At 36.7% G+C, this 27,443-nt stretch overlaps 1 protein-coding gene across 10 annotated transcripts in view; it reads right to left on the bottom strand.

The window, feature by feature from the left end:
• Positions 1-27,443, bottom strand: part of LOC114647909 (ryanodine receptor 1-like) — a 387,179-nt gene that overhangs the window by 313,372 nt on the left and 46,364 nt on the right. For 6 of the 10 annotated variants that reach the window (XM_051932424.1, XM_051932426.1, XM_051932430.1 and 3 more), the window contains exons 4-14: positions 20,594-20,614; positions 14,425-14,499; positions 14,256-14,334; positions 14,043-14,155; positions 13,398-13,497; positions 6,297-6,393; positions 5,268-5,342; positions 4,978-5,134; positions 2,243-2,407; positions 1,496-1,617; positions 1,215-1,401 (exon numbers count right to left, since the gene is read on the bottom strand). In XM_051932424.1, coding sequence (XP_051788384.1) covers positions 1,215-1,401; positions 1,496-1,617; positions 2,243-2,407; positions 4,978-5,134; positions 5,268-5,342; positions 6,297-6,393; positions 13,398-13,497; positions 14,043-14,155; positions 14,256-14,334; positions 14,425-14,499; positions 20,594-20,614 — 1,191 coding nt within the window. The remainder of the gene's footprint in view (positions 1-1,214; positions 1,402-1,495; positions 1,618-2,242; positions 2,408-4,977; positions 5,135-5,267; positions 5,343-6,296; positions 6,394-13,397; positions 13,498-14,042; positions 14,156-14,255; positions 14,335-14,424; positions 14,500-20,593; positions 20,615-27,443) is intronic. The other 4 variants (XM_051932450.1, XM_028796616.2, XM_051932444.1 and 1 more) reach the window with 1 other exon arrangement.

Genomic DNA, 27,443 nt, shown 5'->3' with positions numbered 1-27,443 from the left:
AGTCCTGGTGCTTCCTGTCTTGCTATATGGTTGCAAGACATAGACGCTAACCAGTGACCTGAGATGAAGACTGGACTCCTTTGGTACTGTGTCTCTCCGGAAAATCCTTGGGTACCATTGGTTTGACTTTGTGTCGAATGAGCGGTTGCTCATGGAGTCCCGAATGAGGTATATTACCTGCATTGTGAGGGAGCGTCAGCTACAGCACTACGGCCATGTGCCGTGTTTCCCCAAGGGTGATCCAGCTCGTAAGATCCTCATTGTTGGGGACCCGAGTGGCTGGACTAGGCCAAGGGGTCGCCCACGTATCTCCTGGCTGCGGCAGATAGAGGGTCATTTCCGGAGGATGGGACTGGACCGCGTGTCTGCCTGGGGGGGTTGCCAACCGGGATCCCGAGTTGTTTCATCGTGTAGTGGGTGCGGCAACGCACTGTACCAGTGCATGCTCCTCAACATGACTTGACTTGACTTGTGGTTGCTCTCTTGTAATTACAAGCATGTCCTTCTGTTTATTTTTGCTTACTAATTGTGTTAGGTTTTTGATAAAGCCTTTTTCCAGTCAGAACATCCCTATCTGTAACTCTTACAATGACAAAAGCATTCTTGAATAGCCTGACAGGCTTCCACCTCAATCATCATTCTCATTGTGTCCATTCTTCATCTGTGTGACTGCAGCTGGAGAGATGTGTTGAATGGATGACCGTTTGTGAAGGTGTAGCTGGACTGTATATTCCTGACAGTTTCCTTTATTAACGTCTTTTTGACCAAAAATCGGTTTACCCAGAATTGGTGCTACAAGCAGGTATGTATTTTTCACATGCCTATGGCAGGTAAAATCTGATGTTTTACATACTTGCATTGTTACTGTAATAATGCATTTTAATAAAAATCATTCAAGTGGTTACAATTATTATTTTATTATTGTTTTAAAATAATCCATGTGCTGAATCTACTTTTTCCACTGCAGGATCTCTAGTAGGGAAGGGATTGATTGTTAGCCCTTACACTTAATGTTGGTGTGAACCTCTATATTTAAACCTAATGACACCCATTCAGCTTTGAGATTTATTTGTTCTGTTTTAGACCAAAGAAGACTGTGTTCACTATTTTTGTCATGTCCATTTATTTCTTTTCACTATGCACTGTTCCTAAATTACTTTCCCTCACCACTCAACAAATAATCAGGTTAGTTAGCACATCAGCTGTGTACTGACCTCTTCTTGGAAGAGATTCTGACGATTCTTAAGTGACCTCAGCTTGGTTTGTTTCTCTTCATGTTCCAATTCTTCTTCTGGTGGCTGGAAATAGTTAATCAGATCTTGAAGGCTGAGAATCACCGCCTCAAGTGGCAAATTCATAGGGCTTGATGATTTGTTCTTTCCGTTAAGTGAATCAAGACCCCTAAAATGATGTTGATGATGAGCACAATTTAACTGGGATGTGCTGGATAAGGATTAAATATCAAAATGAAAATGTTTCTGGTTATCAGACTTACTTGATGAACTGCGTGAATAAGCCTGTAGTATTATAAATCATTCTAGCTGCTTGGGACTCCTCATGCTGTGATCGAGAAAGAGAGAGGGCATCATCCATATGACCTTCTTGGTGCAGAATTGCCTGGAAAAAATAAAACCTGGAATTAGTAATGAAACACACTTGACACCACTTTTATTTTTTTCAAACAACATGTACTGCACATTTGGTTTCTGTAGCATTCAAATGCTTCATAATATGCCAGCAGTTCCAAAGCAGTGCATGTTAGCTATGTGGTATGTCAGTCAATAAGACTATACATCTTATAATACCCTTCACAGGACATACCACCAAAAGAATAAAGCAAACAATAAAACATATCAAAAATACTAAAACATTCATTGCCATCATATATTTAACTATGGAGTCTTAACTGTCATGTGCTGCTGTACACATATTAGAATATATACTAGAACCATTAAGTTTATGATAATGTAAATTAATTTGCCATCTTCATTTCTTATCTAAACTATTAAAAGATTTTATATTTTTGACAGAGTGTGTATAAATAAACATCTTTAAAGTCTTGAACATCATGAAAGGTAGCTTCCAGTATGTTTGAATACAGTATAAGTAGAGCACAATGGTAGAAGACATCACACAAATTATGATGATACAATGATCAGTAAGCCTGGGAAATTCATTTGGAACAAAGTCGGTAGATAAGAGCCAGTAGTTCACGTTAACTTTGGCTGAGCAATAAACTTACCTTTCTCTTCAAAGGGCCAAGGCGAGCAGATTTGGCATCTACAGATGCATATGTAAGCCAAAGGCCAGTTGATACATGCTGCACAAAGCACATTGACTCTCCATACTTGATCTCAGGAGCACCCATTCCTTCCACATCTCGTTTTTGGGCCACTTCTGACTTTTCCTGTAAGGGAGAAGGTTCGGCTTAATACGGAAAAAAATCAACTCTTGGACTCAGACTTTTCCTGTTTATATGTACGACTCTGCTGACGCTTCCATGTTGGGGTTTCCATAATCTGTGTTTTGCTGTACTATGTTAGCAAAGGGCAAAGATGAACCTTACCACTCCCATTACATTGGGATTTGTCATATTTTAAAACAATCAAAGTCAGTACAAATTAAATGAAATGTATGAAGTGCCTGAATTAAATGGAATCTGGAAAGCATTTAGAGAATCTTTTGAATCCCCAAATTGCAGATTGTGCTATAAGAACATATGAACACAAGAAATTTGATAAACGAGAGGAGACCATTAAGGCCATCGAGCCTGTTTGTTTAGCTAATAGCTAAGCTGTCCCTATATTTTTAAAATCTTAAATGTTAATATAACACATTTTAATTTTAATCATGTGTCACACCTCTCATAAGTAAAAAGTGTCCATTTACACATCTAGGCAGCATTACAATGTTTAAAGAAGATCCAGCTGTACAAGGATGGCGGGTATAGTCAGTTATAGACTTTAAACATCCACTAAACAAACTAGGCCCATTATAAAACATGGAATTTACAATAATCGAAAGTAAAATATTTTAATTAATGTCAAAGAGCATCAGATGATGCCACCTCTTCATGATATCAAATCTCAGTTCACACTCTTTTCTTGTGTAACTCCTGGCTGGTGGAACAAGCTATCCCATCCATCTGATTTTCTGGCTACTTCAATGTGTTTAAGAATCATTTAATGGCTCTCTTGTTTGGTGAATTACTGCTTACAACTATTAGGTTTTTGAAACCTGGGAACTGTAACAAGCTTGTATTTTGTTCTGAGCTCATCACTTGCTGTGGTCTATTTTGTCCCCTCGTCCTGTAAAATTTGTTCCAAAACAGTTCTCCAGACTGATGTTTGCTTGATTATGTTGATATCTTTTGTAACTTGCTTTGAATCAAGCAAATTAATGTAACTGTAATTAAATCATGACCTTAGAAGAGATAGCTAAAATAGGGCAAAAGGTCAAATACAGGTAGGTGGAAAGAATAGGCAAAGAAATAAAGAAAATGAAAAAGAAAGAGGAATATCTAAATAAAGTATCCAAATGGCACTAGGAACAAAATGTTTCCACTAAAGAAGGATGTACACAATGAGAGAGTACAGAATGAAAGAGTAGTCATCTTAACCTCTCATTCTATTGCATGAGTGCTTCATATGATTTGATAAGGAAGAAAATAACATTGAATGTTTTAAATGGTGCCAGCATAATACAGTGCATTTAATATAATAGATCAATATCAGTGCATTTTACTTTCTGTTATTACAGAAATTGGTCTTTGAAACAATTTTTCTTCATTTTTCTAATAATTTAAGCATTTGGTAAGTGGTTTTAACAAAAAAATCCAAGATTTTTCTGTAGTGAATTACAATAATGTACAACCCATTACTCCATATGTGTATATCTCTTCACCTACTGGCATATTAGCATCAGATCTTGCTTTTTTGCATGCAACTTAAATCCAAGTACTTTCTATATTATGAGTATAATGACTTGCAAGAGACAGTAATAGAAAAAATGAAAATGACCAAAAGATTCATAATTAAGAAAAGAGCTAAGGGCAAAACTGTGTTATCTGTCAAACTCGGCCAAAACTGCCAGGGGACAACCTTTATACCATTACCCAGAATGCACTTTGGGGAATTCTTTAGGTTTAGGTTTAGGTTAGGTTTAGGTTTCTTTATTTAGTCATGTTTACACAAGAAAACAGACAGAATGAAATAAAACAGACAAATAGAAATAAGAAAGGTTAAGGTAAGGCAGTTAAATAAAACATATTTACACCAAAAAAAAAAAAGGTAACAGGATATATATATCAAAACCTTAAACATTATCTCCGATATTTCTTATTGAAAAGTTGTATGGCACTAGGAAGAAAGGAGTTTCTGGAGCGATTTGTGTGGGTTTTCAAAGCAACTATCCTTCCTGATTTACTGAAGTTTAGTTCTACATGTAATGGATGTCTGTCATCAGTTGAGATGAAGGATTTTAATGGAGGTAGCCAAAACAAATGGCCTAAAATGGAGTCTCCTTCCAAACACATACTGAAAACAAATTCTGAACTTTTTAAGGAAGCATGATACATCAAAATAGACTTCACATTATCTGTGTGTTAAACCCTACAATCAATATATTAACCAGAAGCTCCATTAGGTACTGAACAAAAAATGATACATTTCAGAGTTTATTATAATAAGAAGCATGTAGAAAAGGCAGTGCTGCTATAAACATTTAATATATTTATAACAATTTTAATGTAAAAGTCCATTTTTAAAGATATTTAATTATAAATGTATTGTAATTTGGAAGTACTGTCTTACCTATTGGTCAGTTATACTGCCCATCTCTAGATAAACTCTAAAATGTTTACTGTCTTTCTATTTGTAATTTTTAATGGGTATCTATTAACATTTTGCTCCTGTGGTATGTTCTCACAATGTATGCTTGGGATATACTTGGTTTCAACAACAAGGATTGACCTCCTACCTTTGATGCTCTGAAACAGAAGGCAGACATTTTAGTGTGGGCCCTTTCCGGGTCAACAACCATGAGTCCCTTATCTTCTTCCAGTCCCAGGTAGCGGCCAGTTGTCACATGACGCACTCGAAAAGGCTGTCCCCATTTCATGTGACTTCCACTCCAGCTAAATCATTAAGAGGAGCTTTATAAGTAATTTCAACAAGACTGACTCATTCATTCCTTCTAGCTTTCAGTCTTAGTATCCAAAAAGACATGTTTCACATAAAACAAAACAGAGAAAGGCTTAGATTGCTTACCTGATACGAAGTGGCTCAAGTCTCCAAAGTGACCGTGCATGGCTACATACAGCCCCTCCTTCATAATGTGCTTGGCTAAAATGGCACAGGAAATGTAAGTGAGGAAACTATTGCAATATCAAAAAAGAGCTAGTTACACTATGCTAAAGCAATGGCTTTTAAGTTGGAATAAGATTACTTCAGTAAAAAATGTTCTCCACAAGAAAAGCTTTAGGCCATTATTTTCCTATGTCTCCTTAAATGCCATCGAATCCATAAACACATTATCCAAAGAATGCATAAAAGCAAGATAAAAAAAATCTATCCTAACAACCAAGCTGTGATCCAAGCAATATCCACTGCAGATAGAGGTGACAGTCTAAAAGAATTTTAACGAAAGAAAATGTGTTTCTTATTAAGAAGTTAGTTGAAGTGGAAATGTAGATAGATAGATAGATAGATAGATAGATAGATAGATAGATAGATAGATAGATAGATAGATAGATAGATAGATAGATAGATAGATAGATAGATAGATAGATAGATAGATAGATAGATAGATAGATAGATAGATAGATAGATACTTTATTAATCCCAAGGGGAAATTCACATACTCCACTTTAGACCAAATATAAAAAAATAACACAAATTTGATGTTACAGTATCCTAGGAATAGTTAGAGACTAGCAGTCAGGGAAACATGCATAACAGTTTGCAGTTTACGTAACAGAGGAAGAAAGACCTGTTTATAAATGTTAGTAAGTTTTAAGACTTAAATGCTGTCATGCTGTCTGTGTCATAGCCAATGAGTGGGTAAAATTAGTTTCTATTGAAGGCTCTAGGCCCATCACCCTTCAGGCAGCAGGTGCAGATGTTGTGCCTGAAATGCTATTCTTGCCTGAGTATCACCTTCCTCTAGCATGGCTCAGCTCCTAAAAACATTTAACCTCTAAGTGTATCAGTAAAAACAGCTCTTTAATTTCAAACCAGAAAATTCTAAGCCTAAGGTTTAGGATTTAACCATTATTAGTGTTTCTAAAATATTCTTACCGGCGCTGCTCATCTCCTTGGTCTGAAGTAGCAATAGCCAGACACTCATCCATATGCCCATGGAATAGCCTCAAGACATGTCCTCCTGTCAGGTACCCTTAAAAATAGTTAGAGAAATTGGTTGAAAACTGCAATGGTAAGGATACCGCTCTCATAGTACTTTCAGTCAAAAGTAGGTTTTCACCCCTTCAATATTTGCTTTTACTACCAAATGGTAAGCTCCCTTAAAGTCCACTGTAGCTATAACCCTACCACTATATGTTGCTGGTTATTTTGAAATCCTTTTGCAAAAATATCTTTTTATAGCTTGAAACTAGGAAATTCAAAATGTGAATTATCCACGACCAAAAGTAATCTCACAAAGGATTCTGTAGACCCAGAAAACATATTACCATAAAATTTGCTACAGTTTAAGTTGAGTATACATTTTTGTGAGGTCAATAATGACATCCAGTCACTTAATTTGCTGAAGCCTATATTTAATATAAGTGTCTGTCTGGAAGTAAACTTGAAAATCAACTTGCTTTTGTCCAAGGTATGCTTATCTTATACCGTATTTACTGAAAATTATTCTGAATGTCATTCTTTCATCTCTAAATTAATTATTATGAAGAACTATAATTTAAAAATTTCCAAAAACTAATATACTGCAAGTAACTTTTAGCTGCACTCAGAACCCAACATTGAGATGAGTGACGGAAATGACTGCACTTAATAGTAAAAGAGGGAATGAATTATAAGAAATGCACCTGGTTCCCCTGCATTTAAAAAAGTGCATTTCAGAAGTGCTCAATTTCTTTTTAAACATATTCATATCAATTAACCACAATGTTAATCGTGTTGTTGCAAATATGAATATCTTAAATTATTCTATTTTAAAATAGCTAATTAGGAAAAATATATTAATACATTAAGTTAGAAGAGAGCATCCATAAACACTCCGTTTATTCTTTTCTTGCTTTACTGTTGAGGCAGCACATTGGCACAATGATTAGGAGACTTTAATCCCACCTTAACCAAAGTCTTACACATTCTCTATCTGCCTGCATATAATATATTTTTGGGTACTCCTGTTTTCTTGCCCCACATTTCAAAGAAATGCATGTCAAGGTTAACTGGCGCCTATAAACTTGCCTGCTGTGAGTAAAAGTTGAAATGTGTAGAAATGTGCCCCGCAATAGACTGGTACCCCATGAAAGGTTGGTCCTTGCAATATGCCCGCTGATATTAGGAACAAATCTAACTTCTCTCAGTCCTGAAGCCGAATGAATGATGAAGATAATGAAAGAATGAGTGCTTTAGTCTTAGTCATCTTTATGATTTTTTACAGCTTCCAATTCAACTGTGTCTTGACTCTAGATGTGTTTGCTTGTGGCTGCATATTTTACTTCTGTCTGAAACAAATAATTACATCTGTGCCATTCAAGGAACTAAAATTTTAAATGTACACAGCTGAACATTTTTAACAGCCTAACATTTTCTTAAAAAAACATTAATTAAAAATTAAATTATATCAAATCATCAAACAGTACTGATGATCTCAATGTATTGCTACAGCTTACTGGCAATAGTCAAAAAGTAAAAAAACACATTTAATGTGTTTATTTCAAAGTGACTGATAGTATATTATAAACTAGGTCTTACATAAATGTAATGAATTATTATTAATTATAATTATTATTATTATTACTTTTTCACTCCCAACAACTGTAATGCAGCATTAGCTGTTGATGCTTTTAAGAAGAAGCAATGTGAGTCAGGACAAGAATGTGGGAGTTCTTGAAAATTCACAAAAAAAATTATAGGACTTTAACACTTTTGGTGAACCATGGTGACAAAAAAGGGTCTGGGATGGAAAAGCATTTTAAAACGCTGAGAGGTAAATTGTCCTATATACTTTGAAGCTTTTATAAATTATATAAGGAACTAGCTACGGTACCTGGTGCTGCCTAGGGTATAAGGACCAACTAAATGTTGGAACAAAGTATGGCTGATGGTGCTCCCCTATAAAAATGGGGAATCATTGCAAAATATGGTGGATATGGGTTTAATGGTGTGAATTTGCAAACCTGACAAACACAAATTTTGCTTTTTATATTAGATAAGCAATGGTAAAAAAAAACAAAAAAACAACACAGAGACAGTGGTTATAAATTGTAGTGAGTATAAGAGGGGCTTATCATGCACAAATAGATCTATAAGATATCAAAACTTAACACACAACAAGCAGATATCTTATCCAAACAAGATAGTTTAGGATAGAAGATTACAGCACTGTTTAACAAGAGAGCAGGGCTTCTATACATTACTATTAAACTGTTTTTATTAAAAAGTTGGCCTAGTAGATTAAGAAACTTTCCCCATACTCTTGCAATCTGTTATTCTTCTAAAGGTTACAGTAGCAAAATGCTGAGCTAAACAGACCAGGTCACCCTAACCTCAGCAACTTATTCAGTTTCCTCCTGGGGAAACCCCAGACCCTCCCTGGCCAGTTGGAATATGTAATCTTTCCAGCATGTCATTCGTCTCCTGCCAGTGAGTTGTGCCTGGTATAGTACTGTGGAACGTAATGAGGGGGGCATCCTGGAAAAGGTGCTATATAAATTAAATTTATTATTATTATTACCCCGTGACCCTGTGTTTGGATTCAGTGGGTTGGAAAATGGATGGATTACTGAGTGAACTTTTAAGGTCATGTTAAGAAAAAAATGACTTTCAAAGTTATGTCTGCTACAGATGTGCAAACCTACATAATGTGAAAATGGTGAGATCATAAAACTGTATGCAGTCACATACAGTCAGTGAAAAACCCTGTTATATTTTCTGTATTGTTATTGTCACTTATGTAGATACATGTCACAATAAACATATAATTTGTATAAAATAAACATTCATGTTTTACATTCCATGTTCGAGAGAGAAACTGACAGAAATCTGCTATGGTAGCCATACTATAGAATTTCCTGTGACTGGCAGTGTTCCACTTAAAAACTCAGTTTATCTGCCAGGGAGATGAAAGGCGGGATAAATGCAATTTTTGTTAATGAAGGATTGCTCAATCTGCAACTGAACTTTACATGAGAAAAGGAAGCAAACATTTTGTACATCATCTTCCATCAATGGCCACCACTTCAATGTTCGCTGTAAGTATTTATTATAGCTGTATAGTCCTATTTATTTCCTGGCTAGTTATAGAACTTTTTCCTATTAAAACGCTGAGTTAGTCATCACATTAATAATAATAATAATAATACATTTTATTTATATAGCGCCTTTCCCATGCTCAAGGCACTTACAGAATATAATAAAGAACGGCAGAATATACAGTATATAGCATTGTACAAACCAAGACAAATAAATAAAGAAGATTAAGACAGCAATCTTAATGTCTTTTAGTTCAAGACTTTACCCAACTGAGCACACTAGCCGTACAGCCTGTAATAAATCTGAGATTAAAATAAAATAAATATTCATCTCAAAAGAAAAGACAGAATTTCACATCAAGAGAAAAATGCCATAACAGATCTACGCAAGAAAAGGCAGAGGCATACAAAGTATTCCAGCAACTATGTAACTAACGCATGAAAATACAAAGTATCCGTGCTATTAAAAAAATAAATATTACACAAGCAAAGTTGTTACAACAGGAATATATTCTCAAATCTTTCTCAAATTCCTACCCCCTCCCCACCCCTCTTCTGCTGAACATGTCTTACTGATAAGACAGCCATTTCATCATGAGACAAGTAGACTTAGAACCAGGGGTTTGGATTCAGCGGGTTGGGAAATGGATGGATGGATGGATGACAAAAATTTCTAGCAAAGAAAAGAGTTTAAGCAAACAGTGCAAAGGAAATGTATCAAGAATTGCTGTCAGGAAACAGTGTGGTCAAGTTTGATAACCAAAAATCAAAAGAAACACATAACCAGAGCCAAATCATAAATCATACTGAAAAAGCACCACAAAATTATTCTTAACTATGAATTCAGTAACAATAGAGATTGTAAAAATTAAATCTTGGACAACCAAGAAGTGCATGGCTTGACCTTTAAACCTTGGAACCAGTGATGTTACTTGCTGCAGACGTCTTGGTGATCTCACCTTGCAACAGCATGGTGACCACCAACAAATAACTCTGAAAATGACAACGCTCATAAGCAAAACAAAATAGAGTCTTTAGGGAACATTACTTATTTTTAACACTTACTACTTCAGTTTAGCATATCCTGACTAGAGCTGCTGATTAACTGTACAGAATGCATCTCTGTTGTTAGTCATTAACACTAAACCATAAGTAATATGATAGTTATAATTGTTACTAACCCTCACCTATTCTGTTTCTCTTTTCGGTACTCAAATGTGGCACTTAGTGCCACTGCCCTACTGTCAAGTTGTTTTGCCTGCCTAAGGTAAAGTCATCTCTGATGGAGGATCTCAGGAATCATTGGGTAGAGGGGTCCTTTCATCGGCTTGGCTGGCCCAGTGCTGACTTAGCTGTGGAATGGCAATAGGGGGAGGCAGCATAATCCTATTATGTGATACCATCTACTGTTGAATTCCGCTCTGTACTTGTAATATTCTATTTCAGTGTTATATTGTATTGAAGATTACAATTGTTCTGTTCTGTGTATCATATTGTATTTACCCCCTTTTTTGACAGCCACTGCATGACCAACCTACCTGGAAAGGGGTCTCTCTTTGAACTGCCTTTCTCAAGGTTTCTTCCATTTTTTTCCCTACAAGGGTTTTTTTGGGAGTTTTTCTTTGTCTTCTTAGAGAGTCAAGGCTGGGGGGCTGTCAAGAGGCAGGACCTGTTAAAGCCAACTGTGGCACTCCTTGTGTGATTTTGGGCTATACAAAAATAAATTTATTGTTTTATTTCATTCCAACCCAACTGCTTAATTAGAAACCAATCATTGCCAATCTCAGACCTTATTTAATTTTATGGCTTGTTAATCTGCAATGTAAGGCTTTTATATCGTAGATTTTTTTCCTTTCCAGGGATATCATCCAAATGATTTGAAGTCTAAAATGGATAATTTTCAGTCTGTTGCATTTTCTATTAAGTGTTTTATTATATCAAACAGTGCATGAACACACACAGATGTAAATGGAAACAAGCTAGATTGAGAACTGCTGGCTGCTTTGTCATTTACATCTTACTGCTAATAAGGAGCCATTAAACACAGTGAATGCAGCTGTTTAACACTGAAATAAGCAATTAAGGGTGGGGAACCTTAACAAGTGAGACCACTAAAATGAAGCATCAAAATGTCACTTGAGCAAGAAGGACTTCATCAGCAAGTATTGACTTCTCATTAAGAAACAAGGTTGGAACAAAAACCTGCAGCCACTGCGGCTCTCCAGGACCGACATTGCCCACCCCAGATATACAGTAAGTGAATAGCAAAGATTGTAAAATTTACCAAAAATATGAACATCAATGGCAGTGCAGTCAATGAAGCATAGGACCATTGCAGTCAAAAAGGAGCTACTTTTTTTAAAAAAGTTACTGACATTATCTTCACACTAAATAACAGTGAGTGAAGAAAAGAGTAATATCCATTAGGTCTAAGCAGCACAGTCACTCCTTCTAGGGATCCACAAAACTCAAATGAGGATGCTTTGGGTGTCTGGTGATGGTGCCCCAGGATCCACTCACAGCACGAATGCTGGGAGAAGGCAGAGGACAAAAAGTGGGGTTTAGAGGTCTCGGCCTCTCATGGGAGCTGTTATCACCATGATCCTCATCAAGATGAAAAATGATGAGACATGTTAATTACTCACTGTAATGTTTTATATTAATTGTCTGTTACTTTGTATATTATTTTATTTTTTACACATTACATTATCTAGCACTTGGCTTATATTTTTAGCAAGTCAGCATTTTAGTCAGATAGGGTGAATAATGTGTTTTTTATGGTGCCATTGTGCTATTAGTTTGAGCAGGACAATCTGCATCACAGTCTTTAGGGGGCCACATTCATTTCTTGTGTGATGCATAATCTGAATATAATTTGATTAGAGTGTTTGCTTAGATTTGTCTAAAGACATGGGCCCACATTCTCCATGAAGAATAATAGTATGAGGAATTAGCTGGGAATAATCCTGTTTATCCATTCATTATGGATCAAATTTCTTTACTATTTATTTCGACACCTGTTCTGGCTTTTCTCTCCTTATGGTAACTACTATTAGATCAAATATCTGGGAGGGATCTACATAGACTGGCAATATTCCTCATCAGAATGGTTCAAAAAGAGAAGACATGCCATTACTGTCATTTATAAAAGGACTTCATGAGAAGAAGAACCTCGGTTCACTACCTGGATGAATACACAACAGAGTTAGAATCCCTCCAAAAACAGACACCGAAATTATCACAAGTTACAGCTCATAAGCCCTCTATACTCCTGAACCTATTATCCTAAACAAAACAGGTTAAACTGTGAGGTGCCTCCAGCCTACTGGAGAAATCTGAACTGGAAATCTAAAATCCCATGTTTTCAAGTAAAATCAGTAAAACCTCAAACTCATTCTATGTTAGTATCTATGAATTTTCTGACTGTCTGCCTGTACCAAACATACATTTGCAGTATTCATACATTTCAGAAACTGAAGCTAGAGTAGGAATAGGTATCTGATAAGGGATTTGCTTGAAACACAAATGTTTCATGGTCCACTGTTTAAAGTCTAACCCTTAAGATTCTTATTTAGTCATGTTAACTATGAAAATATTAAATTTACCTTCTCAGTTTTAAACAGACAAGTTTGAATGGACAGAGAGACAATGAATTAAAATTTTACAAAAATTCAGAAATACTTCATTTAAAAGCAATCCTTTGATTGCTTCTTCTAAGAATTTGACAATATATTTTTATCTAGAACTTGTTCACCTTAAGCACAATGCAACATGGAAGTATAAAGGACCCAAAAACATGTAATGCACTGTTTGGTACATTACTTACTGCAAGTTTTGTTACAGTTCTCACAATGAGAATGAAAACCACAATGTAAAAGATTGACAGATTGCACAGTACAGTATTACACTGTTGTTTAATATTTTCTCTTAACAAATGACTTAGCAAGCATATATTTACCCTCTGCGAGCTCACACCCTGAGCAAATGGGATTCATGTTCCAGAGAGTTTGCATAAAAGAAGCATCAGCCATTAGGTCTCCACTTGCATATGAGAGGTGCTAAACAAAAAGAAAACCAGAAGATATAGGCAGCTGGACTAGCATAATATGTATTTATTCTAGTCATTTCTGAATCTATCTTTTCCATTATATATTCACGAGAAGTCAGAGTCTCTTGTACAAGCTATTGGTGCAAAGCAATGAGGAAAGCCTGGCATTCTCATAAATAAACTTAAATTGGGTCAACTTAAAGTCTCTAATGAAATAATCAATTATGTTTTTAGAATTTGGGAAGTATAACTGGATGAAACCCATAGATAGATAGATAGATAGATAGATAGATAGATAGATAGATAGATAGATAGATAGATAGATAGATAGATAGATAGATAGATAGATATGGATACGTGGAAGAGTTACAAAACCTACAAAGAGAGTAATGTTGACTGGAAATTAAACCAAGATTCCTGTGGCTGAGACTGTGTTCAAAACTGTAATCACATAAAGATGGATTGTATAAAATGTCTAAATGTATAGAAGTGAAACTGTAACAGAAATGAATTAGAGAACACACAAACATTAAAAACATGAATGCTTGCACTCACCAAGTATCTTTCAGATGACACGCTGACCAGAATAAGGTCATCACCTACTCTGACCTTTTCACCTTCTGACCTCTGTTTGGAGGCTGGGTGGATGGTCCACCAGCAGGCTTCTCCTGTGTAATCAAACAGTGACAATGTTACCATAAATTAAAATGAGATGTTGTCATTCTCTCAGTCTCTTGTTAGTTCCCCTTTAAAATGGCTAGACTGTACCTGTGGCATCTTCCTGTAGACCCACATCAAATGACAGCTTATCTGTGAGTGACCGTGATGTTGTCAAGCAGCTCAAATACTGAAAAAAACAAAAACAATGAGCACAATATGCAGCCAGGTATTTATAGCTAATCTTCCAAATCAAAACAAGATTGAGATACTGACTCACCATACCACTGTGTGAGTGCCGGAGTAAAATAGCATGGCCATAGAGCAACGTTCTGTGACCACCTCCTTGTGAAGACTTGAAGGGTTGATGAACAGTAATGAGGAAAAGACAAATACAATAAAATATTAATTACTGAGTTGAAAACAGTGATTTATTAATGAATCTGACTAGCTATGAGAGTAACATCTAACAGAACCGTATATCTTGAACTTTTAATTACAAGATTCTTATTTCTGTACAAAACGAGTTCATATTTAGCTGATATGTCTACACAAAACAGTTATAATTAATTTGAAAAAGGGATCTGTTGGTGGCATATGTTGCTATTTTCACTACTTGTACCCTAAATCTTACAAACCATAACTGCAAAGAGGGTTATCAATGATGAAATAAATACACTATGACTGAACACAATGGGGTAAAAATTGGAATGCACTAGCTTTAATATTAAGATTGCTGATGATAAGAAAGGTGGATTTCAGTCAATTCAAATTTACATCATCATAGTGTATATGTTAATATATACAGTTAGGTCCATAAATATTTGGACAGAGACAACTTTTATCTAATTTTGGTTCTGTACATTACCACAATGAATTTTAAATGAAGCAACTCAGATGCAGTTGAAGTGCAGACTTTCAGCTTTAATTCAGTGGGGTGAACAAAACGATTGCATAAAAATGTGAGGCAACTAAAGAGTTTTTTTAACACAATCCCTTCATTTCAGGGGCTCAAAAGTAATTGGACAAATTAAATAACTGGAAATAAAATGTTCATTTCTAATACTTGGTTGAAAACCCTTTGCTGGCAATGACAGCCTGAAGTCTTGAACTCATGGACATCACCAGATGCTGGGTTTCCTCCTTTTTAATGCTCTGCCAGGCCTTTACTGCAGCGGCTTTCAGTTGCTGTTTGTTTGTGGGCCTTTCTGTCTGAAGTTTAGTCTTCAACAAGTGAAATGCATGCTCAATTGGGTTAAAATCAGGTGACTGACTTGGCCATTCAAGAATTTTCCACTTCTTTGCTTTAATAAACTCCTGGGTTGCTTTGGCTATATGTTTTGGGTCATTGCCCATCTGTATCATGAAATCATTTTGACTGCATTTAGCTAGATTTGAGCAGACAGTATGTCTCTGAACACCTCAGAATTCATTCGGCTGCTTCTGTCCTGTGTCACATCATCAATAAACACTAGTGTCCCAGTGCCACTGGCAGCCATGCACACCCAAGCCATCACACTGCCTCCACCGTGTTTTACAGATGATGTGGTATGCTTTGGATAATAAGCTGATCCACGCCATCTCCATATTTTTTTCTTGCCATCATTCTGGTAGAGGTTGATCTTGGTTCATCTGTCCAAAGAATGTTTTTCCAGAACTGTGCTGGCTTTTTTAGATGTTCTTTAGCAAAGTCCAATCTAGCCTTTCTATTCTTGAGGCTTATGAGTGGCTTGCACCTTGCAGTGCACCCTCTGTATTTACTTTCATGCAGTCTTCTCTTTATGGTAGACTTGGATATCGATATGCCTACTCCCTGGAGAGTGTTGTTCACTTGGTTGGCTGTTGTGAAGGGGTTTCTCTTCACCATGGAAATGATTCTGCGATCATCCACCACTGTTGTCTTCCGTGGACGTCCAGGTCTTTTTGCGTTGCTGAGTTCACCAGTGCTTGCTTTCTTTCTCAGGATGTACCAAACTGTAGATTTTGCCACTCGTAATATTGTAGCAATTTCTCAGATGGGTTTTTTCTGTTTTCTCAGCTTAAGGATGGCTTCTTTCGCCTGCATGGAGAGCTCCTTTGACCGCATGTTGTCTGTTCACAGCAAAATCTTCCACATGCAAGCACCACACCTCAAATCAACTCCAGGCCTTTTATCTGCTTAATTGATAATGACATAACGACAGACTTGCCCACACCTGCCCATGAAATAGCCTTTGAGTCAATTGTCCAATTACTTTTGAGCCCCTGAAATGAAGGGATTGTGTTAAAAAAATGCTTTAGTTGCCTCACATTTTTATGCAATCATTTTGTTCACCCCACTGAATTAAAGCTGAAAGTCTGCACTTCAACTGCATCTGAGTTGTTTCATTTAAAATTCATTGTGGTAATGTACAGAACCAAAATTAGAAAAAAGTTGTCTCTGTCCAAATATTTATGGACCTAACTATAGCTTAAGAAAGAATGAAAGGCAATCAAGATGCACTTCCTATATTTACTTAGCCATATGACTTTGCACAGGTACCTGAGGCCAGTCATCCTGAAGTCAAACTGTGCCACTGGCGTTTACTTAATCTGATCAGTTTCCCAGTGGAAAAGGAGCTGCAGGGAATAAAATGGGGCACAGGACAGGAAAGGGATTCATGAAGGCCTAGAACAGACAGACTCGGAAGAAAACTGGTAATGTTCCCCAAAGATACTATGTAGCACGCAACTCAGCATGTGCTGGATATGCCTGACCCTCCACCAAAGGAGACAAATACTGTAAGTCTCAGAGTATTGCAAGGAGGTGGCAAGGAGGTGGGAACGATTCCTGGCAGTTAGACACTAGCACAAGGTTCAAGGCTGAAACAGATTAGACGATGAACCCTGTTTTTTTAAGTTCAGGACATGCAAGAGAATAACTGAGTCCTCTCAAGCTATTAAGAGACAGCAAGAGAAAATGGGCAAAAATGCTCATTTAATTGAAACAACCAATATCATCCTTAGAGGGGTGTGGAAGGATCAGGGAAGCAATCATCTTGGATACTTACGCAAGACACCTTGATTTGGTGGTCCTGAGACTACCTAATCCTGTTTCACACCAGTATCAAGCCTGAAATTATTACAATGTGCAAGCTTTCAGGGCAACTGAGATCCTTTTCAGGCAGGTTGTATAACTGCATATTTTTGAAATGCTGTTACATAGTTGTAAGTTATATATTATAAGTAGCCCTTAATCTAATCTGTTGTTATTGGTGCTTTGTAAGTCTTAATAAATACAAGTGAAGGGTTTGTTAAGGTTTTATTACTTAGTAGTAATTGACCAACAGACACCCTTAGGCTAGCCCCTATTCTTAAGTTTTATCAGAAGAGCATCATAAAGCATATTAGCAACATACTCGATTTGATTTTTTTATTTTTTTTTGCTTTATAAGGATTCTGTTATGTGAAATAGCCTCAAAAATCAAATATCTGTGCTGGGCAGAGGGCAAAGGAAATGGAGCAGTACGCACAGTACAAATGGCACCAAGAAACATTTGGATAGCACTGTATGAGTAAAACAGAATGAGCACTTTGCTTCAGATGACCTTTTTTTATATCTTTTTTTCATTCCAGATACACTGTGACTGTATAAGGAGCTTCAGAAAAAGAAAGCTATTTACACCAAAGCCTGAACACTATTATCTGACATAAGAGACTGAACTATTCACAAACAGATTAAATTCATTTTTGCAAACTTTTGTTCACAAGTAAATCACAAAGTTAGTGTATGTCTACCTCTTCAGACCAAGTAGAAATGAGTAGTCTAATTAAGAAAGGGGTCCCATTATATGCAGAAACTGGTCTTTGCTTTATATTTTAATAAAATCTTAAACATGTAGACACAGAGGTCGAAAAACATGAATGTGGTATCTGTCATATATCTATTTACCCTTTGTACTAAAGTACAAAAACCAAAACAGTGAGTAGCTTGGTAGGTAACAAACCTCAAGCTATAACTCATACTATGAAAATTAATACACATTATCAGTTAGAAATCAGTCAGGATGCCTAGTTGGCCAAATTTATCTTCCAAATGAAAATAAGCAATGAATTTGAACAGGCAGAAGGCAAATCCAGTCATTAATTTCCTACTGAATCCTTCTACATGAAAGGAGCAGCTTCATTTCCTCCTCACTCACCAGTGGAAGAGAATGGTGCCTATGATGAGATGTTCCTATAGTGTCAGACTTGAGACTGGCTGTTCACACATTAATTTTTTTAGGATCTGATAGGTATTCTTGTTCCAAGCCATAAACTCCAAATTGCAACAAACAATGGAATGCTGAGATCATACAAATGGAAAACTTAGGAAAACAAGGTAACTTAGGCTATAACAACCATCCTGGGTAGGGCCTACAACAGCATCATGAACTTCAAGAAATTCAAACTCAGTATTTGTCAAAATAATAAAACAAAATAAAACTCTTACCTCTTTACAGCACCAGCAAATCACATTGCTTTATTATCACTGTTGATGTTATTGTTATTGTAGCGGATACTATTATTATTAAAGTGACTAGAGATGTGACTCTTTTCCAACCCGCCATCCATCAATTTCACAAATAAAGCTTCATCTTGGACTGGGCTATAGTTAATTTTCTCATTAAAATTACAATCATAATCTGCATGTAAATCTGTTAGGCATTCATTAAGTTTACAATGACAATAGCCAACTGGATTTTTCTGAATATTTCTTTCTAGCACAGATAGTAAGGGTTTTTTATGTGTTCGCTCTGCAGTTTCGATGTATTCAAAGGGGCTCAGATACAATTCTGGTGGATTGAACCACAGCGTGCTCTAAGAGAAAACACATTTTTGGTTACAATGATGTTAAATGTGGGATGGCTTTAGTCTAAATTAAAAAAAAAAAAAGTGAGTGATAGTGATACAATGCTAAATTCTATCTTATTTGTATTGGTGTCTGCAGTGCAATGCCCTTTGCTAAAGAAAACAGACTAAGAGAGAAAAAAGTCTGTGTCTGATGCCCAAGTTTGTTACAATAAAGTGCCAACATCACTCCTGAGGGTTAAAATAATAAATAATGCTGGCTGCCCAGTGTGATGAGTGGCCGGGTCCCATGCCCGGCAGGGACACCACTGCTGCTTATGTTCCGGGGGAGCAACCATGGGCAGCTCAATACCTCCCTCGGGACGCTTGGTGGCAGCCTCCCTGGCAGTCGGTGATTCCCCAACCTCTCGCTGGGCTCCATGGGAGACGGAGTCCTCCACAGCCTGGTTGGGACCTGGGGTGGCCCCTAGGGTGGGCTGTCTGGATTCAACAGCCGGGCTGGACGAGTCTTCAGCCCCACCCGGAAGTGCAATTGGGACCAGGTGGTCAAACACCTGGAACACTTCCGGGTGGGCTATAAAAGGGGCCAGCCACCACCACTCGGGAGCCAGAGTCGGGGGGAGGAGGAAGACTAAGCTTGAGGTGGAGTGGTGATAAAAAGAAAACTGTGTTGTGGGCCTTTTGTGGTGTTTGGGACTGTGTATTGCCTGTGGGTCACGGGGAAGACATGCGCCCACGAGTGAAGAAAAATAAAAGTCTTTATTTGCTTTATACGTGCCTCCGTGTCCATCTGTGTCGGGTCAGGCGCCTATATAGCGCTTTTGTTACACCAGGTTCTCCTTCAGATTGATCAATACAGTTGCTTTTCCTAAGCACTGAATGTGATGGCTATGGTTCTATCAAAGATGAGAGAACACTTAATGAGGGTTCTAAGGGTGAATGCATCCTTAGTTATATTATCATTATTACATTTCTTCTGAGACATGGAGTCCAGTTCAAGATAAGAACTCTGTAGGTAGGCAAATTGGATCAGATCAGGCTAAGCCATTCTTAGTACGGGACCAGACATTCTAGGATCAATAATTAGATTAAGTAGCTTTCACTCAGTCTTTTCTTTTGTTATTTTTTTTTTGCACAGGTTACACAAGTTGGAAGGAAAAATGTTATTTTTGTGACAACACCAGCGTGTTACATAGATAAGTATTCAGCAACTCTGCCTGCATTAAATACCTTTAAAGCATTAATTTCTTATTTTAAAATAATCATTAGTGTGTGACTGTGTCTATCACACAACACCAAATCCCAGTGTGAGTTATACATTCTCACCGTAACAAGAGAAAGAGTCTTTCTGATCAAATGCATTTGAATGGTCATGCAGGAAGGGAAACAATGACACCGCCAGACAGAAACTTAAGGAAAGGAATGTATCAGTCAGGATGAAGTAGGGATATGGAAAGGAGTTCATGATAGATGAGTTCTGAGAGCTGACCACTAAACCTACAGTGAAGGAAATAGGTAGGGCTGGGTTCAGGGGTAAAGCATTTTGGTTGTGGTTAGAGGTAATGAATGGAAAACCAAATAACATATCGATAAGAATTGGGGGCATGGCATAGAAAATGCAAGAACTGCAAAAAACATACCCATTTGTCCAAATTGACTCCCTAGTTTGAGGGCAGATAAGAGAAGAAAAAAGAGGCAAAACAAGGTTTAAATGACAAACGTTAGCTAATTAAAAAAAGAGTAAAATAAATCCTTGCTTAATCCATATTACAGGGTGATCTCCTTTAATAGCCTGTGTTACTGAACCCTTTAACATCTTCTTCGAATGAAACAGAGGTTTATATTTCTTCTGTTCAAGAAAAACTACAAAAAGGGGCCATTAAGTCAAGGCACAAATGACTTACAAGAATTAGACAACCAATATTGAAATAATGGGAGACACATCTTTTTTGCATCTACAGACTGAACACTGAGTAATAATACTAATAACTCCAAAAGTGTCAGAGATGCTTGTTAGTGAAAATGATGACAATTGATTTAGAAATGATATTATAATAATGAAAATGAGATACAGCAGTGAAAAAAATCACAGTCACCCTCACCCAAAATAATAGTAATACATATTGTAAATGAAGTTAACAAACCACACTGAATACATTGAGCAGTATCATTTTCTGAGGTTCCAAAATAGCCCTTGTCCTTTGTGTTTCCAGTTCCTCATTTTGTGCTAATGAATATTTCTAAAAGTCTATTTTAGTTCTGCCTCTCACCCCTCTTCAATGTGCAACTTAGCATTGGTGATGCCTGCCACATGCTGTTGTACCTTACTCAGCTGCCTGGTTACTTCATTTATCAGACTACTGATCATGAAAGGGATGTTTCATAATTAAGCACTGCTATCACATCTCTTAAATATCAGACATCATGTTCTCTGATTATGATTAGTCATTTTGTTTGGGAGCGGGCGGCATGGTGGGGCAGTGGTAGTGCTGCTGCCTCGCAGTTAGGAGACCTGGGTTCGCTTCCCGGGTCCTCCCTGCGTGGAGTTTGCATGTTCTCCCCATGTCTGTGTGGGATTCCTCCCACAGTCCAAAGACATGCAGGTTAGGTGCATTGGCCATCCTAAATTGGCCCTAGTGTGTGCTTGGTGTGTGGGCGTGTTTGTATGTGTCCTGTGGTGGGTTAGCACCCTGCCCAGGATTGGTTCCTGCCTTGTGCCCTGTGTTGGCTGGGATTGGCTCCAGCAGACCCCTGTGTTCGGATTCAGCAGGTTGGAAAATGTATGGATGGATTTTGTTTGGGGCTTCTCATTTTTAAACTTTTGGTAGTTGTACCTTTTTCTTATGATGCATCTATTTTTACAATTTTGTAGTCATTTATTTCTAAAACTGTTCCAATACTTTTCTGCTTGTTTACTGAAAACAGAATTGTTCTGACTATTTGAATACACCTGTTACTTTAATTTTTTTTTGTATTCTATGCTTAATGATAATGTATATTTTTGAACCACAAATTCTGCACTAAATGACATTATAACCACATTGTAGAATTAAAATTCTAAACACATTAACTGTAGTGACTACACATTCTCTACTATATGAGAAGCCACATGCCCATTATACTGACAAGACTGTGAAAGTATAAAACACCTGACAGTTGATCCTGGAATGCAAAATAAATAATCTGTAAGATTACTTAAAAGATTTGTCAAATATACTTTTCACTTTTTAGTAATAAAAGGAAACAAATGTAATTAACAGTTTTAACAAAAACTAATGAGCCTAGAACAGGATGTAGCACAAGGAGTATACGTTCCATCTATGACCACACCTATATTGTGCTTGTGGATGCTGAATTAAGAAATTGTAGAATTTGACAAATTAAATGAAAAAAACACATGTACAAATGCCAAAATGGTTAAGAATCACTGCTCTATAGAAGAAAACTGAATTTATGTTAATTATGTAACTTCATTTCTACTACAGTTTTGTTTCCTAGGCTTACTATTAAGTACCTTATAACTTTTGTATGCAAATTCTGTATTTCTTTAAAGAAATACTGTCTCATGAGAACAAAATATATCCATAGTGTTGTAGTTTTTTAGAATACCAATATATGACATTTCCTTGTCCTTCTGAGAAAGCAAATCTTTCTCTACAGACACAGAAGATCATGTTTTTTCATTCTCATTTATCTCAAAATTATCTGTATGAACAGTTCCAGTCTGGTTTTCGTCTCCTCCACAGTACAGAAGTGGCAATAATCAAAATTACTAATGACCTCCTTATGGCAGCTGTTAATGGTTTAATCACTATCCTCATCCTTCTTGATCTGAGTGCAGCCTTTGACACTATTTGTCACACTACTCTTCTTAATAGATTATATTCGATTGGCATTACCCACACTCCACTAGATTAGTTCAGATCCTACCTCTCAGGCCGCACTCAGTTTGTTCAGCTTAAAACTTCTACATCCCAAGTCACCGCTGTTACTTCAGGTGTGCCCCAGGGCTCTATCTCACTAGCAAACCTACTTTTTCCTTTCTACCTTCCTTGCTTATTGATTGAATAGCAGAAATCAAATCCTGGTTTTCTTCAAATTTTCTTAAATTAAATAGTGGCAAAACTGAAGTTCTCCTCATTGGTACAAAATCAACATTATCCAAAACTGATCATTTTTCCTTGTTTGTTGATATTTCCACAGGTTAAGAGTCTGGGTGTCATCCTTGACAGTACTTTATCCTTTCAGTCCCACATCAATAATATCTCCCGGTCTGCATATTTCCACATGCGTAACATTAATGGTTTTCGGCCTTCTCTCACTCCCCACACCACTGCTATCCTTGTTCACAGCCTTGTCACTTCTCGTCTGGATTATTGCAATTCCCTTTCTTTGGTCTTTCTCACAAATCTCTTTATGAACTTCAACTGGTCCAGAATTCAACTGCCCACATCTTTACTAGAAACCCCCTCTATTCACCATATCACTCCCGTTTTGCAGCAGCTTCATTGGCTTCCAGTTAAGTTCCGCATTAAATTCAAAATTCTTCTGTTAACTTTTAAGGCTATCCACAACCGTGCCCCTCCATATCTGTCTGACCTCCTCCATGTTGCCATTCCCTCCCATACCTTCAGATCCTCTTCCTCCATCTACTTGACTGTCCTCTTCGTCCGTCTTACCACTATGGGGAGCAGAGAATTCAGTTGCTCTGCTCCCCAGCTCTGCAACTCACTACCATCTAAGCTTAGAAATATTGAATCATTTTCACTTTTCAAAAATAAACTTAAAACTCATTTGTTAAAGACTTCTTTTTCTCTTTGATTACAATTGCTTTGTCTGATTTTAAATTTTTTTGTATTTTAGTTTTGTTTATAATCTGTGTTTTATCTATTGTTCGGTGTCCTTGAGTGTTTAGAAAGGCACCTACGAATAAATAAAATGCATTATTATTATTATTACTATTATTAATAATATGTCTGTTTTTAAGGGAAAAACAAAAGAGTACTTCTTGACGTTAGCCAATGTCATTACGCAAGGATTCTTTAAATCACTTGGCAAAATATTTATGTGCAAACCAAGGTCAAAGTCAAAAAACAAAGAAAAAAATAAAAATATATCTGAAAGTTTTTTTTTTGGTCTGCTCAAGCAAATTTCTCTGAAAAGGTTATTTTTCTTAACCAGGTAAAGGTTGCTGCTTAATATATGTGGCCATCTTTCATAGTGAGACCATGATGATGTTCTATGTCTCCCAATGTCTACTTCCCATGTACCACATATCCACAGCTGCAAAACATCTGCACCAAAAAAATAAATAAACTACAAAATGACAAAAATTATATCATTGGAATTTAGAAAAATATACAAGCAAATATAAACAATAATAAATAACATGTCAGAGCGAATGCAAATGCAATATATCAATTAATAACCATTGTGTAAATGTGCTGTAGTTGTGGTTCAATTGCATTTACTGACACACTTAGTCAAATGTACCACCAAAACTGACTGTGGCTTACATTTTACATTTATACTCACTCATTTAGTGGATGCTTTATCCAAAGTGATTTAAACATCCAAAGTATAGTGCAAATGTTTTGATATTCTGACAACTTAAGCTATTCATTATCACAGTGATGATGTTTGAAGGATAGCTTTATGTTTTTCAGTCTAATATTCTAATGACTAGACCATGGGTCCTCAAGTTCAGTTCTAGAGGGTCACAATGGCAGCAGGGTTTTCTTTTAACCAAATTTCTTAAATAGAAGGTAACATTTTGATGCTGAAGCAATCATTATTTAAACAAAATCTTTGGGATTCATTTTCCATAACTCATTTGTTAAAATTCACAACCCTTAATTGGTTATATTAGTCTTGAATAGCTGTATTCATTGCTTTTATTGCTTAGTGCTTTCTTAACCAGCTTCCAATAAAAAATAGGATGAAAATGATACAGGATCCACCAGTTCACCATTAAATTTGGCCCCATTTACACATGTGGATGCTTAGCATGTAGAACCTTTATAAATAACTACTAGGGGAATAAATGGAAGTAAAAAGCAAGATGGAATTTCTAATGTACTCCAGTTTGCAAATCATTTGGATAATATTCTCAAAAAAATACAAGTATTTAGTACAGTATTTCCCAAACTCTGTCCTGGGGAACCCCTGTGGCTGCAGGTTTTTGTTCCAACCAGCTTCTGTCCATCCATCCATCCATCCATTTTCCAACCCGCTGAATCCGAACACAGGGTCATGGGGGTCTGCTGGAGCCAATCCCAGCCAACACAGGGCACAAGGCAGGAACCAATCCCGGGCAGGGTGCCAACCCACCGCAGACCAGCTTCTGTTTTTAATTAAACTCCTGGACTAATTAATTGAACTGATATTTCAAAAGTTCTGTGTTTAGGGAACAATATAAAAATTAGTTTGCTAAAAAAAAATATTAAAATGTACCAAGCAGTTATATAGGAATAATGTATTTTTTTTCTTTTTAACAGTATTTTCATCTTGATTTTCATTCTACTTTTCTAGGTCTTCTAATTGTTTAATTAATGCATTATTTACTCATTAGTGGGTCTGACTCTAAAATAGTTGCAGCCTTTGACTATTCAGTGTGTTGTTTGCCTGGGTGTCTGATCTGCTTGTTTTAAATTGTCATTATTAAGATACAACGAAGGGGAAAAATTGCACAGAGAAAGGGCAAAGTATAATGAAATCAACAAAACAGAGTTAAGCATTTAAATCTATAGCAAAAGCAGAAATATTTCTAAATGTCTTATAAATGTAAAAAAATCATGCTGTTATGCTTTTCTGAATGTCGAATAAAAGAAAAAAAAATACCAGCTAATTAAATGAGATCAGTGCTATCAGGTGTTGTCACTGATTAGGAATCTGATTGGAACAAAAACCTGCAGCCACAGGGGGTCCCCAGGACTGAGTTTGAGAAACACTGATTTAGTATAAGAAGGCCTTGACATGGCAGGATGTATGCACTAACTTGTTTACACAATTAACTACTAAGTTTCATTATCTGGAAGAATTGGCATCAAAGAAATTAGGATTAGGTTAGAACAAAAATCTGAAGCCACTGCACTGAGCTTGAGGACTCCTCGACTAGACCATACTATGCTTAAGTAAAAAAGTCATAAACGCTTCCTTAATTCAATCTCTAATGCCATTTTCTAGCAAAGTTGCACTTATGTAAGACTGCTTTTCTACCTGTGATCTTCAAAAACAGTTTCTCAATTTTATATGTGACTGACTAAGTTAAAAACTTTATAATGATTTAATATTTTGCTTTTAGTAAAAGAGAAAATTGTTGAAAAATTCTGACTTCATCATCATTACCATCATCATCGCTGGTTTAAAGGCCATCTTCTGGGTTTACCCAGTTGCACCATTTTCTTCTCCACAGTCCTGGGCATGTATTGGGGTGAGACCCTCCAAGCACAACTTCTTAGGCCTGCCTCTTCACCCCCCCTCTTGGGGCATCTCTTCGCCCAGTCATTCTCTGCCTTTTGTTTCACCTCCCCAAACCCCTTTATCCTGTTTCTTCTCAGCAAAACACCTATCACCTCCACAATAAATCCTGCTCTTCACTCAGGATTTAAGTTCCTCTCACTCTGTGATACTCGATATATCTACATATTGATTTTCATTTCTGTTCTTTCCAGCATGGCTTCATGAGTCACATACCTTTTGGAAACTTTACCCTATTTTGTCACAAAACTACTTTAGAAATAAGCGGACACCCTTGCTTTCACTGTTATGCCCACACTTCTGCCTGTGCTCAACGCATCACCTGAATGAATGAATGAATGAATGAATGAATGAATTTCCCCTTGGGATTAATAAAGTATCTATCTATCTATCTATCTATCTATCTATCTATCTATCTATCTATCTATCTATCTATCTATCTATCTATCTATCTATCTATCTATCTATCTATCTATCTATCTATCTATCTATCTATCTAAGTAGCAGAACTACACTATTCTCTCCAAAGAAACTCCATTGCTGATACATGAATTTACACTTACAACAACAGAATTCTGCACCTTTCTCACAAACACCTTTTTCCAACAAAGGTTGCCTGCAGACTGCCCATCACATTACTACATCATTCTTGACCCCACTTCCGAAAAGCCATGCATTCAAATTAGTTTCTTTCAACATTGCGAGACACACCCCACATCTATGCCCCCAGCTATACCATACCTCCTGTCTCTACGCCTCAAAACATTTCCTTGATCTTTCCTGCATGTACCTTGAGGCCTTTTCAGATCTGTTGTTCACTTTCCAGACATGAAGACAAATTGCATTTCATTAACAATCACCAAATCCCGGACCCTTTTCTTCAGCACTCTTTAAACCATCTTTACACTTAACAGGTCTGTTAACGACTCAATTACAGGACTTTATACTGCCTTTAACATTACCAGCACTACACCAGTTGGACCTGTTGCTTCATCCTATCTTTATCTTTTT

The sequence above is a fragment of the Erpetoichthys calabaricus genome, chromosome 1 (genome assembly GCF_900747795.2).
Source record: "Erpetoichthys calabaricus chromosome 1, fErpCal1.3, whole genome shotgun sequence".
In the NCBI taxonomy this organism is placed as follows: Eukaryota; Metazoa; Chordata; class Cladistia; order Polypteriformes; family Polypteridae; genus Erpetoichthys; species Erpetoichthys calabaricus.
This window is presented reverse-complemented; position numbering and strand designations above follow the sequence as displayed.